At 42.4% G+C, this 15,292-nt stretch overlaps 1 protein-coding gene across 1 annotated transcript; it reads right to left on the bottom strand.

Annotated features, from left to right (window-relative positions):
- Positions 1-8,295: 8,295 nt before the first annotated feature.
- On the bottom strand, positions 8,296-13,299 carry SOSTDC1 (sclerostin domain containing 1). Its single transcript, XM_048511870.1, is given in 3 exon segments — positions 8,296-9,867; positions 12,919-13,004; positions 13,006-13,299. Coding segments are annotated over 3 exon segments (630 nt in total). The 5' UTR covers positions 13,134-13,299; the 3' UTR covers positions 8,296-9,451.
- Between the last annotated feature and the right edge of the window lie 1,993 nt (positions 13,300-15,292).

Below are 15,292 nucleotides of genomic sequence, written 5' to 3'. Positions count from 1 at the left end.
AGATCTTTTACCATTTTGGTTGCCCTCCTCTGGACTCATTCCAGCTTGTCAATATCCTTCTTGAATTGCGGTGCCCAGAATTGTACACAATGAGGTCTAACCAATGCAGAATAGAGAGGTACAATTACATCCCTCAATCTAGACACTATACTCCTATTGATACAGCCCTGAATTGCATTAGCTTTCTTGACCACTGCATCACACTGATGACTCACGTTCAGTTTGTGGTCTAGTAAGACTCCCAGATCCCTTTCGCATGTAGTGCTGTCAAGCCAGGTGTCACCCATCCTATATCTGCATATTTCATTATTTCTGCCGAAGTGTAGTATCTTGCATTCATCTCTGTTGAAATTCATTTTGTTTGTTTTGGCCCAGCTCTCTAATCTGTCCAGGTCATTTTGAATTCTGACTCTGTCCTCTGAAATATTAGCTACTCCTCCTGATTTGGTGTCATCTGCAAATTTGATTAGCATGCCCTCTATTCCATCATCCAAGTCATTGATAAAAATATTGATTAGCACTGGGCCCAATACCAAACCCTGTGGCACCCACTGGTCACTTCTCTCCAGGATGAAGATGAGCCATTGATGAGCACCCTTTGAGTTTGGTCAGTCAACCAATTAGAAATCCATCTAATAGTAGCATTGTCTAGTCCACATTTCAATAGCTTACTTGCACAAATGAGTGGCTAGGTTTTTTTTAATACTCCTTGTGTAGACTTATAAAACTCTTCTAGGTAGTCGAATGCCTATTGGAAGAGATAGACTGTTCTGCAGCCCACTGTGATTGTTTTATTTGACACTTTGGAGATAAAACTTTTGTATCTGTTCTGACTTAGAATCTGCTTTAACAATGACAGGATGAGATGGTCCCAGAGTGCCAATTTGTTCAGTTATTTGACATATCATTCACTCTTGTCCCATCTAGAGTGGCTCCCAATTTTCTTCCAGACCCAATTCAAAGTGCTGGTATTGACCTTGAAACCTCTGTATGGTTTGTGGTTAATATAACCACCTTCAGAAGTCCTTATTGGGTATGCCCACCATGGATCCCAGCCTAGATTCACAGTGTCCATTCTCAGATGTGGTCCTGAAACTTTGAATCTTCCTGTCTTTCTCTGTCCATTATTGTCTTCTGCCAGTGGGTGAAGGCTTCCCCCCTTCCCCCAGCTGTTATTGGCCTTCCTCCTTTGTTGTGTTATGTGGTGTTTGTGTGCTTATGTTTTAAAAATATTTTATACACACTGCTGTTTTTGTGTCTTCATATTTTAGTATTAGAATGTTTTGATGTTTGCCACCTTTGAGGCCCTATTTGGATAGAAGGATGGCAAATAATGTTTTAAATAATAAATAAGGCAGGCTTCTTGCTCCTGTGTCCTTTAACACTCCCAGGAGCTGTATATTTAAAAAGCAAGGAGGGCTTCTTGAATTGGAGGATAAACTGCAATAGCACTGCTTTGTCATAGTTGTCTAAGTACATCGAAAGCCAAATGCAGTGCAAGCTTTTAATAATCAGAATTAGGAAAGTAACAACCCATCAAATTAATCTTGTATGCTGCTGTTATCTCAGAGTAGTATAGTCTTAAAATGGGGGGGAGCAGAAACGGCCCCAAAATTTAAAAAATAGCTAATGCAAAAGAAATGCTATTGTTATTGAAAAATGGATGCAGCAGAGTAATCTTGACATTTATGAAAATGATTGGTTTTGCATTACAGTAACAAAAGCCTAGTTCCAAATGACTAAATGAAAAAAGTGTATAATTAACCAAGCATAGTGAATTATAGTCGCAGCCGTGCTATGGTCGTCATTGCCACAAGTCTAACATTATGCCAACATGAAATTATAGCCCTGCACAGATGAGCTATTGACGTCCATGCGAGAAGAAGGAGTTGGCATGACCAGTAGCTTCACCTCCAACCTCTGTGTAATCACCAAACCACCTTTGTGGACTAAATGCACCAAAGCAGTATACTTGTGTGTGCTCTCTCTCCCAAGAACGGAGATACGGTTTTCCAAACATTGCAATTCATGGACACTTCTTCCACACATCTGCTGCAGGTCCATGCAGACAACTTGGAGATCATGTAGAGTTCAGAGCCAGCACACTTGTGCCTACTCTTCCTCCCTGCATAGTCAGTCAGCATTCAGATTCAGGGCCATCTGCATAGGGCTAATTTTATTTATTTATTGTATTAAATTTATATTCCTTCCTTTCCAGGCTTGGGATGGATATGTTGGCCTATCATTCTTGATAATCTGTGTAAGGGTCTATTGGGAAATATGTTTCCCACCAAAGCCAACAGCACCTCCCTGAGCCATTTCAGTCTGAGAAAATGGCACAAGGGAGAAGAATTATACATCTTTGTGCCGTGGTTCCAATCCAAATTGACTGCATTTATTTGTATGTAGTTGCGGGCCATTACAACACATCAACAATTGTATAAAAACATTATGAGTATATATAATTAAAATATACAGCATTAGCTGAAACAAGCAGCAATATTAGGTAAAATATACAATGATATTCCAATAAATCTAATAACCAAGAATCAGCTCTAAAAAACTACTCTCTTAGCAACCACATTGGACCTTATTTTCTTCACTGCCAGGGTATGCATTCTATGAGAAATGTACTCATCAGAGTCTGATAGCAAAAATATTAGTTTCTCAGCATTAGAGTGGATATTTAAACTAGAAACCATCCCAGCAAGATATTTGGCCATGGCTTCCACATACAGCAGACAATGAAATATATAATGGGGTAAGTCATCCAGTGTTATAGGTCTACAGATACAAAAGTGTCGATCTTTTAGTGTTTGACAACAGTGTCCAGCCAACACAGCTTGTGAAGGCCACTCTAAGATTTTTATTTGGACTATTGACGAGGTAGGGAGCTCTAAGGTGATGATTTTTGAATAATTCAAGCCATGGAGCAGTCACCAATTTCAGGATTAGTGATCTATCCATTAAGGCGTCAAATCTATACATCCAATCTCTAAATTGGGAATGATCCACTGATAATCCTAGAAGGTTGACTGAGTTCTAATCCAAATTGAGGGCCCTATATTCTTGTTTTAAAAACACTGGGAGTTGCAGAAATGTGTGTGTCCAATTAGATCCTCTGTTGGTATCCAAAGATCTCCCACTTGAAGTCAACTGTGCAGTTCATCAAGATGATGGAAAACTTATTAAATGTTAACTTTTTGCCTAGCAGAATACCTGGCAATGTGGGAATCCCTGCCTGAATTTATGAGTTCAAACATAAGATTAAAAAAAGAAAAAGAAAACCTAGACGCTAAATAACCGCATTTGTAATTTCCAATAAATGCTGCTCACAAAATTTGGTGGTTAATATTATGGACTGCTGATTTATTATAAACATAAGATAACATCTCATTAGAAAAGCATGAGTTGAATCCTCCCACATTATAATTTGTGCAAGTACAAACAAAGACTGTTTCCTCTGACTTCGTAGGAAGCTGCCAACAAGTATTGAATAGAATGAGGCACAGAAATTTTACGCAAGGAGACAAAAGACCAGCAGCTACCTGACGAGATCATTTGCAAGTGAAGACTGAGAACCAGAGTTCCTAAAATATTGGTTTTGGCTAAACTCTTATTGATAATTCACTTATACCACCAAATAACATTCTTTTTTTTCAACATTCATTTTCTTCTTTTTAAAAAATCATGGTGACTACTCTTGCAGTGGATTTTCAAACCAATAATCTAAATGACTGTAAAATGTATCCATGTGCTCCTGATTCACTTGAAATGTTTCCATACACCCTCTTATAAACATACCCAGGGTATAGTTTGTATGGTGAAACACTGTTGAAATTGTCTCTTTCAATAGGTGCTAGAGAACCAATGCTTGTATTATTCTTGCTGTGGCTATTCTGTCTTCATTTTGTGGCCTCAGCCCATGCCCCTCTGGTTTGTGACCAGCTGACCATTCTTGCCCTCTTAGAAAAATGCTTCCTGAAGAGAAGGTTCTTTCCTGGAGAAGAGGTTTTCTGAAGCATTTATCACTGGAAAATGTTCTTGCAGGACAAAGTGGTTAGATTTGTGTGTGTGATGCTTTTACTAGTCTCCATCCTTATGGTGACCTGTAGAGTTTTCAAGGCAAGAGATGGAGGTGGTTTACCATTGTCTGCTTCTGTTTTACCACCCTGGTGTTCCTTGGAGGCCTTCCTTGGATAGTGTGTGACTGGTCTAAGGTCACCCAGCAAGCTTCTATGGCATAAGTAAGGATCTGAATATGTTTGGACATTTCCTTTTTTCCAAAATGTATATATTAGTCTACTTAGTTCTTCAAAGTACTAAATTCCATAAAGTTGCAATGTAACAGTACTTGTAGTCTTGCCAGAACTTTGTGTTCATGAAAGTGAATGGTTGTGTTGTAGAGTCGGAGGAACATGGGCAGCTGAGGGGGGTTTTCAATCTGTTGATACCAATTACTTAGGCATTCTGACAGGTTACAGATTTGTATTGATACAGGGGTAATTTGTCAGGGAAATTAGAGACGCCCCAGGGGGACCCTGCAGTCCAATTGTACAACCTGGTTACAGTGTAAAATGTTCAACAAAAAAATTCAACATAGTGTGGCCCAATCTGCATTTCACATCTCAAGATGATGCATGCCAAATTCTAGACATTTCTGTTTCTTATTTCAGGAAGTGGAAGATGAGAGGCAGAATGGATTTGAGTAACCAAACAGGCTGTTTGGCTACATGGTCAAGATACTACTTTATGCCGGATTGAATAAGATGGAGAAAAGATTTCTGCACAGTATTCTGATTGTTATACTCCCCAATTGTTAGAGACAGGAACAAATAAAATCTTTCTGAATGCAGGGACTGACAGGTAAAACATTGGAAATTTTCCAAGGTACATCTAATGAGGAGGGAATAATGGAGTGGATCCTACCAACTTTCCACTGGCACAAGACAGAGATGATCTCATCAAATTCCCTTCACTGCAGCTCTTATCAGCATAGCTTTTTATTCATGTGGTTCCCACAATCATCCAAGATAGACTTTTCAGTTGTCAAAAGGGCTTCCTCGTCTGTCTTGCTCCAGTGAGAAAGCTGGGAGGATCCAACCCAGTATGCTGAGGAAGCAGTATGTGCAAAATGTGAACTTATTTGGAAAAGCTGGATGTCTCTAAATGATGCACAGGCAGGTCTGTTTGCAGGGGTGACAGTGAAGAAAAGCGAACATGCCTAGTGACAGAATGTCTACATTTCTCATAAATCTGCAGACAAATTTCAGTTTTAACCTGAAGCTACATTTACAAGTATGTCAACGAAATTAAAATTAAAGCCCCCTTGCTTTGCCTGCGGGAAAGGAAATGCATCATGAGATGAGAATGCTTCCCAGCAGTCAAGGTTCCTTCTAAGTTTCTGCAAAACCTCCAAGTGAGCACTGTAGCAACAAGAAACCCAGAGTGGAATGTGTTGAACGCATGATTAATGTTGCCCTTTTTCAGGAAGGATGTAAAGGTCAGGCTTAGGAGGTTGCGGGTTATTTATGATCAGAAGTCTCTAAGGTATTTCCAAGGCTGCTATTCAAAACTAGGTCTTACTGTGCTACTGAACTTGGATTTGACATTTCTGGATTTCAAATGGCCAAGAAGGAAAGAACATCAGGTTCTGTAACTGCTGTTTTAAAAATGGGAGAAAAACTAAACACAAAAATCAGCTTCTAGTCTTCATTGCAAACATGCCATTGACCTTGTCTCCCAACCGGAGACTACTTCCATGTCATTCTAGCTCACTCTCTGCAATCATAGTATGCTGTTTATCTGTATTTCCATGGCACTATCAAAATAGCTACCATGCCTGAGGCGAATGTATTTCCTTTCATTAAATGTAAGCCTGATTACTCCTTAGCTCTGGGCATTTTTCATGAACAGATAGTTTGGAAATGATGATGAGATTGCTTTTTCAGCTTTACTTCCTAACCAGTGCCAGTACTGAGCTTGATCAATTAAGGAAGAAGAGAATTTTTTGTTTATGAGTGTAATTAATACTCTGCATTTTAGAGACCAAATGGAAGATAAATCATGGACTCTTGTAGCCTGCTTGTCTATTACAGCAGATAGATCTATTTGAGGTCTGTAGAAAATACTTATTCAGCAATTGAAAAGGAAGCATCAGCTGTGAGATTCCTTTCTACAGGGCAAACTGAGTATCAAGGTTCAGTTTTTAACTGCTTCCTGCCTTGCCCTTTGAAGAATGGACACTCTGAATCTAGGCTGGGATCCAGGCAACTGAGGTTGCTAATTCTTGGAAGAAGCTTTGAAGACTTTTAGAAAGTAAAATGTTTATAAAATATTGTCCTGACTTGTTCTACCTAGTGTCATGATGTGTTTTTATTGAATGGTTTTATTGTCTAATTTACTTGGTTTTGTGTTATTGCTTTAGTTGTGAGCAGCTCTGAGCACGTCTCAAGAGGAAGCATACCAGTGCTCTAAATAAATGACAGACTCTCTCTCTCTCTCTGGGTGTGGGTGTCAAAAGAATATTTGGGGATGGGGCAGAGCTTGGGAAAAGAAGCCTGTGCAATCTAGGAATGGAATCAGACAGGTTGGGGATCAACTTCTGGAGCCAATGAGGAAAGCCTAGCAGGTCAAACAGCAGGAAAGATGGGAAGATATATGTAGTATATTTACTGTATGCTTTAGAAGTGACTGGTCAGCTCCTCCACCCTATTTGTGTGAATTTGACAGCCCAATCCAGATGGGGGGGCAAAACGGTTTGCTTAGTTCTGTTTGGTAACTAGTATAGGTCTCTGAAATGAGTTGCCCCGATCCCTATATATCCAACCTGTATCCTTCTATCCACCACTACAGTTCCATGACAGCACATTAGATCCACAGACACATTTCTTGGGTTTTCCCTACCCGGTATGTATGTCTCAGTCTGCATGCATGTAAACACATTTTTTAAATTTAAAAAATAACAAAGAAATGGGGATAGAAAACTGGTTTTCTGTCCTCCTATAGTTGGAACTTGGGTGTGGGTGGAAACCCTAAACCAAAATTGCCAGTTTTTTACTCAGTTGGAACACCAATCAAGAACAGAAGGAAAAAGTTGCTGTATTGTTCTGACATGGGAATGCATAAGGTGTAGTCAAAGTGCAGTTAATTTTGTAGATCTTTACAATGTAGCCACCATGCTCTAATTCTAATTTTTAATCATTCATCACCATATATGCAAATTTGGCCTGCCATTAATAACAAATAGCTTCCTTGGCTTGTTGCATCATGGGGTGGTATAGAGTCCATCTCCATCTCTCTATATATACCAATTTAATGAATGAACTTGTGGAACTGTATTACATGCTGAACTGCCCCTAAGAGTTTTGTGTGGCCTTTGGTTCATCAAGGTGAGACTAGACTAGAGGATACTACAAATGTTCCAGCAAAGAAGATGGCAGTAAGCAAATTGGCTATCTTATGATCCCTGTGATGTTTGCAGAGTGTCTTCTTCTGCAATCATGGGATTAAATAAGATTCTTGAGATCTATTTTTAAGGATTGGTTCAGAAGTATACACATAGAGGATTTTGTTATAGAAATGAGGGTAGCTTTTGCCCCCAGCTTACAGAGCAGTGTACATAGCCGAATGTATTGTTAGGAAACTGTGATATGTCATTAATATGAGTGGAGGACATTTATGAGAAGTCTTCAGAACTGACAGCAACTACTTTTCTTTTGAAGACTGCCATTGCGGAGAAATGCCTTCTTAATTTCGTGATGCATCAAGCATCTTATAAACTTGGTTTCTGTAGCTCTCCAAGGTTTAAAATTATTTTTGTACATTTCCAAGTGGTATTATTTGGTTTTGGCAGACAGTCGTGCAGAGTTTATAAGGTTGGTTATAGTTCTCATCCTATTGTTACTTGTATGGCAAACTAAAAAGCTACTCAGGAATGTATTAAAATGCACAGAGTATGTAAATAAGGTGCTAAACTGAGTCTTTAGGAATGGTCACACTCAAAGCTGTATTTGACTTGATTGTCATCTATACCACAACCAGAAAGCAGTAATTATTCTCTTTTCAAGAACCCCAGATTCTACACTGTACATTTGGAAAATATAGTAACTTATGTTTGAGGCTGGTCCAAACTATTAATAAACACCAGCTGTTAACAATCTCCCAAGACTTCTGGAAGCCAGAACCACCTACTGAATTAGGTACATTGGTAGCAGCACATTAGCATTTGAAGCATGAACAGGCCAGTGCCACTGATGCATTATTCTACATACCAGATAAAACAAAGACAACAAATGTTGTTGAATTTTTTTTATTAAAAAAGGATGATGTTGGTATGAAGTATGGTCTACCTTTGAACTGCACACTTTAAAAATACAAATGCATTTTTACAAGGTATTTACAGAACAATTTTCAAAACATATTGTGTTGAAAATCATAACTGTACAATAAGATGGATCTGTTATGCACTAGGGGAGTTGCACCGCATGGGGACGGCGCATTACCCTCCAACAATGTTTGGTTCCCCACAGACAATAAGTGGAAGAAAATGCTGTTCCTTCTCCTATGAAAGTGGCCTAGCACCTCAATGGGCTGCCCCACTGATTTTGCCCAAGTAAGGCCCTCTGAAGGAGTACTGTCACTGAGGCTGTACTGGTGCCCATGCATGGCACTCCCATTTAGCTTGCCAACACCAACATAAGTGCCCCTGTGCCAGCACATGTGGCATTTATGCAGGTGCTGGGGTCTGCTGCCTCCTCAGCACTTCCCCCTCCCACCCAAATTGCACTGTTAAAATACCTATTTTACATTATGTACACAATGTATATTCTACTTTGATCACAAATTATGGGGAAATACTTTGATGTATGGAGGGGGAAATGTGGTGAAACATAAAACAGGCATCTTTAAAATAGGAAACACATAAAAAGCTTGTTAAATAACTACATTGACAAATAAATAGCATTTGTTCAGATTTACTTTTTCAGCTGCTGTCATGCTTTTTTTTGTTTTGCTTGTTTACTATAAGTACTGTGGATCAGCTTCCCCAGTGTTTTTGGTTGACTGCAGTGTAATGCAAGGTATTCATTTCAGTTGTGATATGTAGGGACTCTGGGAGAAGTGTTGATCTGCAAATATACTTTATGAAAACTCAGAACAGCAACTCTTTACAATATAAAATTTGTTTGAGTGTCTATAGCAACATCAGTTTCCAAAAAATCAGGAAAAATAAGAGTTCAATGAGCAAAGATGGATATTTATCTTGAAATTATGGATGATAACTGGAGTGATCCTTATGCACAGATTGCCCTTCTGAGTATGGTCAAAGTACTCCCAGTTCAGAAGCAACAATGACAAGTCTGCGAGCTTTTGTTGTGTTTTCAGGCAGCAATAGCTGTAAAAGAAGTGGATTATTGAGGAGTTCGAATTTTATAACTCTGATGGTTGAGTTCTAACTTGTGGCCTGCTTCATGGCTTTGGTGTTTCTTTTCCTCTCTTTATGGTGTTGTATGGGCTTTGTCTGAGATGATCCTTCAAAGTTGTGGCTGGATTCATTGTGTTGCCTGGTGTATCTCTTGCACTTACATGCTGTCACCACAGTTACTTTGTATGTTCTTGTGCTTCCATCTTGACATTGAAGCTGAATCCTTTGGGTACGAGTTTTGTCGTTGACACACCTCCACTCCTGTGAGCTCCTTCTGCTCCAATACTTAGTTCCGTAACCTCCTCCTATCCAGTTGGGCAACACAGGCAAAGGAAGGCACTCCCCAGCACATACCAATTCTTTCAGGGGGTTTATACTGGTACATTGGCCATCTGAAATGTATTTAGTTGATCTCAGTTCCCTGCAACCAACTTGAACACGACCTGTAAAAGACACAGAACAATGGGATCAAAGTTCAAATTCTATGTTTGTTTAATCCCTGCACTAGAGTAGATGACAAAAGCCTGGTTCAATGGAGAAATGGCTCACATGCACACATCCTCGCTCTCTTCCACCATATTGATGATGTCATACACGAGCCAGGATCTCCAGCATCCAAATCCAGATGTAGACTCTCAGGGTGCAACCTTGGTTTGTTGCAGTCAGGGGAGGTTTTACTTGAATTATTTCCTAGAATAAGCTTTTTAAAATAAATATCTATGGTATGGACCCAACCCAGTGGAGGTTGGGTAGAAGTTCTAATTGACACTCCAGCCCTAATCAACCAGGTTCTAGATGAACTTGTAAGTAAATCTAAGAAGGACTACTTGGACATCAGTTCCACTTTATTCAGTGAAGCTTGGGCTACATCTTGAATCTATCATTTACTATTTCAGAGCAACCATGTAAAAGTCAATGGGTCTGCTTTAGCTTGTTGACTAAAGCTTACCTGCCTATTAGCGCTGCCTCAGCTACTGATGCTATCAGAGGTAATTTCATTTTATAGGTTCCCTTTCATCTGCCTCCCTTTCATGAAAACTTTGTCCTGGATCTTGATCCAAGATGGATCTCCTCCAAGATGCTGAGTATGGTTATGTGTGAAAATTTATGTTTGGGAGTTTGGGGAAATGATTTTCTATATCCAAACAGATGAAGAAATGCAGGGAATCTATTGCTCAGTGTAGTGGCAATGCTTAGACCTCTGTGTCCTTGATATGTTGTTTTGGGTGATAAGTTCGGCACTGTTTTTTTCTTCAGGCAACAAGATTACAGTATTGCGACATGGCTTGTGCATACCCTTTAAAACAAGCAACACTGTAAAACTTAAGGCAGCAGTATTTCATTTTTTAAAAAAAAGACAACTGACATTGTATCACGAAGGTGCTGAACTAGCTGCAAATACGGGCAAGTTTGTGCCTGCTTGTATCTGTAGATATCCACACTGAAGAAAGCACCATTCCTTATTTTAATAATTACTTTTGGAAATGAACATGCACCATGAAGTTCAATGTGCAGTCTCTTCGCACTTGTATTTTCTCAGTTAAAAATAAATGTTATCCAGAGAAATATGTGCGCTGTTTGAGAGCAAATGTTAAAATAAGAACTATCTTTATTGCAAATAAATGATGATCGCTATGGGAGTCCTGATGATATTTTGGCTTAAGTTTCCTTATTTTAAATAAAGTAGAAGAACAACAGTTTGGATTTATATCCCCCCTTTCTCTCCTGCAGGAGACTCAAAGGTGCTTACAAACTCCTTTCCATTCCCCCCTCACAATAAACACCCTGTGAGGTAGGTGGGGCTGAGAGAGCTCTGAAGAACTGTGACTAGCCCAAGGTCACCCAGTTGACCTGTGTTGGAGTACACAAGCTAAACTGATTCACCAAAGTAGATCAACATGATTTTTTGAAACTACAAGGGTACATTTTCCTGTTATGTCATATTCATGGGGATGGCTCCTCTTGTACAGGAGCCCACAGACCATCTGAACATTTGCCAAAATGTTTTTTTTACTGATGACTGAAACCTTCAGGGCCTTCCAGCCCCATGGACACTGGATTCTTCTACCCAACCCCTTCCCTCAGGAACCAGCAAGAGTTTGTCAAGGGCACAATTCACAAGCAAGTTCTCCTGTACCCTAGGAAAACTTTCCAATCAGTTGTGAACCAACTATAGATTCAAATGTGTCAAAGTTGAGGTTGTTTGTGATTCCATTTTCCCTTGAACCCTTCCCACAACCAGTTGTATCTCCATTGTGCGGTGACTGTAACAAGTCACCTCTGGGGGAGAAGAACTGTTGGGTGAGTACATTAGTTTCTGAAGTAGTTTTGCTTTAGAAACATTTGGCTGATCTGGCTGCTTGACTAAGGGACCAGTTAAGTCTCTTTTGCAAAAAAAACCTGGTAAAATGATTTCTGAACAGCATTGCTTGCCTAAATCAGTTTGACACAGGTTTGCTTCCTGCACCTGGCTCAGGAATGCACCTAGAAAGAGGTTTTTTGGGATGTCTTCTTGCATACATAGTTAGCTTTTTTCATTGTAACAGTTCACTGATCATGAATGCCTATTGGATTATTCCAGTAAATCCTCAAGTGACGAGATATTTCCTGTGTATTTAAACCATGCTCCATCAAAATGTAAGCAGCCCTGTTGAAAGACATCTCTGTTTCCTTTAGGAGATAAAGATGTCCCTATTGAATCACAGTGCTTTTTAGAGCTGAAGTCTGACACAAGCCAGATAAAAGCTGTCCTGCATTTCTGTCTTTTCCTGATTGAAAAGGCAACGGGATAGAGGGGGGAGAAACATCATTTCAAAGGCAAGTTGGAGCAGAGTTTCCAGGTAGGTTGTGAACCTGTTTTGTTTATACTGACTAAAGCAGTGAAGCAGGTAAAGGGTAACATCAGGAAATAAAAACAAAGTGCTGGAACCCAATCAAAGCCTTGCTACTGAAGGTAAATGTTAGCTTTGGGAAGTAACACAGACAGAGGATCCCACTGCAAAGCACGTTGCACTGAGAGGAAGCAGAGGAAGGGAGTGAGTTTGGCTCTTCCCAGACTCCAGCACCGACTGCTTTCGCTCCCAAACAACTTAGTCATATAGGAAATAAATCAGATTGGGCTGGCATTTGGAAGAAGAAACAGTGTAGAGGAAAATCAGGATTCTCTCTTCTCTCTGCTATTGACTACGGTTGGGCCTATGATGATTGCTCTGGAATAAAACTACCTGATGCAAAAAAAATTAAAATATAAAACTGGGGTCTAATTTTGAGCTAGTCATAACCCAGCCACATGGGAAGGAGGTGGCTTGGAAGGGATTCCGGGACAGGTGAGACGGATCCTCTCCAGTCTCGAGCCTCTAGAACCCACTTGCAAGAGAACCTCATTAGGGACCAACAGGATTCCAGTTCTGGATAACCCTAAAACTGCAGGATGGGAATCGCGAATGTGGCAGTAGGAAGCTGGGCGTGGGAGGACGGCCAAAGGTAATACAAACTTGACTGTTCCTTACCGAATCCAGTCGCGTGGCCGGGGTGCCTTCGCCCCCCCATGCCGGGCCGATTCATCTAAAAGCTGTAATTTGCTGACCGGGATGGCTTTGGCGACTTGCGAGTAAAGGATCTCCGTAGCGTCGTTCTTGAAAGCCAGGCAGCTCTTCAGGAGCAAGCAGGCGATCAGGAACCCCCCGAAGTGAAGCGTGGCTGGGATCATGGCTAGCTCGAGCTTGGGCGCCTCCTGTGTAACTGGGAAACAGCTCCTCCGGGTTTCCTTTATATAGCCCCTGACGCCTTGGCACCCGGTCAGGTGTGAAAGTTGGGGAGCGCTGCAGCCGGCAGCTGAAAGCGGCGGCAGGAGGAGAGGGTGGGCGCCCCGGGAAAGGGCCGGGTGTCTCCGACCAATCAAAGCGCGATTGTGAAGGGAGGTATTAAACCCCTCCCGCCTCGGTGGCAGGTGATCCGGGAGGGGGGATCAAAAGTTATCTCTCTCACTCTTTCTCTCTCATGTGAGCCGTGAACGTAGCCAATGTGGTGCCACTTGGAACAGCCTGCAGGTCTCATCTTTCTCTCCCCCCACCCCAATATGTCAGCGGATGTCTGCACATTTACGAAGTGCAAAGTCGCTCCTCAGGTAATGTGCCTGGAGGGAAGGGGGTAAACTTGCAGTTCTGTGGAGGGTGACACCTCACGCCCCTCCAGGCACATTACCTGAGGAGCGACTTTGCACTTGGTAAGTGTGCAGACACAACATATAAAATCCCATTATGAGCAAGAGTACTTTCGCGTAGCACGCACACACACAAACAACCCACGCGACCGACTCTCTGTGCGCTGTGAATAATTTAATGACTGCCTGGAGCTGAATAATGCAGCTTTGATCAAGCCAGCGCTTTCCCAAAGCAATGTTTGTGCCAGGGGAATTGTCTCTTTGCGATCTGCAGGGTTTTAGAAGTCTCCACTGAACTTCTGTGCGGAGCTGACGACAACCTAATTTCTGTGGGCTTCGCAAATCTATGCATGTTCTTTGCACCAAAGAACATTTCTTTGAGGAGGATTTCACAACTCGCCTGCCTAAATAGGAGCCTCGTTAAAATCAGTGGCCGAAGACCTGGGGAGGCTCCAAACGGGTATCACCAGGGGGCGTAGCTAGGGAAAATGTAGCCCGGGACGAAATCTGAGTTTTGCCAAACACCCCCAGAGCAGCTGAGAGGAAGAGAGTCGCCCAGGTCACCCACCTGCCCTCCCAAGCAGCGGATCGCCCCCTGCCCCCCCCCCCCCATCAAGACCTGGCTGGGGCTGTCTTCTGCTGTTCCCAGTGTGTTTTGGCGTGTAACTCAGTGGTGCTGGTAGGGATCTTTCTGCAATGATTTTTCTCCTGTAAGAAGAAGCTTCGGAGACTTTCTTGCAGGCTCTCTTTTTGGCTAGGAGGAAAAATCACTTGCAGACAGGCGCTGCAGGCCAACGGAGCTGCCTCTAAACACCCCTGCAGCCAAAGGAGGGGAGGAAGAGAGTCGCCCAGGCCACCCCCCCTTCGCTCCTCCCAAACAGCCGAGATTCGCCACCCCCTCAAGACCTGGCTGGGGCTGCCCTCGCTGCTTCCTCCTGGGGTGTTTTGTACCAGAAAGTGGCTGGTAAGGGCCTTCTGCAAAGGATTTTCTCCTGTTAAGAGAGCTGGAGACTTCTGCAGGCTCTCCTTTTTTTACAGGAGGAAAATCCTTACGAAGAAGGCGAAATGGCCATGGAGCATGCTCTTTCAAACATTCCCAGGAGCAGCAGAGGGGAGGAAGAGAGTCGCCCAGGCCACCCCCCCCTGCTCCTCCCAAACAGCGGGAAACGCTGCCAGCTCGGCTCACCTGTGCGCCTGCTGCTGCTACCTGACTTGTTGTTTGGTCTCTTGTGGGCTCCTGGCAGGCAGGCACTCCGTGGGACTGCTGGTGGCTCCGCGGATAATGTGGAAAGGGTCTCCTTTGCCACGCAGCCTTCCATGTCTCCTCTTCAAGCCACCAGGTCACACAGCGTGGTGCCTTCTGTTCAAGCTGTGGCCCTCTCCCTCTAACTCCCCGCCTCACAGGCAGCCCTGCCAGCATGCTTCCACAAAGAGGCTCGCTGCTTGGGTTGCACGCCTCGTCACCGCCCAGCAAGGCCAAAGGCATGCCCAGCAGCCCAACTCACAACCGCAGCCGGCAGCCGGCTGTTGTCAGCTTCCCCACGCAGACTCCAGCAGGGAGGCCCGGCCGGGCGGGACTGGCCTCGATGTCCCCATTGGCGCTACGCCAGCGGGTATCACTGTAAAAATGAAATTTAGCCTTTTTTACATTTGTTATTTACAGGACATTTATAAACTAGTTCACTTAACTTGGGCATAAACCTACC

Source organism: Sphaerodactylus townsendi, linkage group LG11, assembly GCF_021028975.2.
Source record: "Sphaerodactylus townsendi isolate TG3544 linkage group LG11, MPM_Stown_v2.3, whole genome shotgun sequence".
NCBI lineage: Eukaryota > Metazoa > Chordata > Lepidosauria > Squamata > Sphaerodactylidae > Sphaerodactylus > Sphaerodactylus townsendi.
This window is presented reverse-complemented; position numbering and strand designations above follow the sequence as displayed.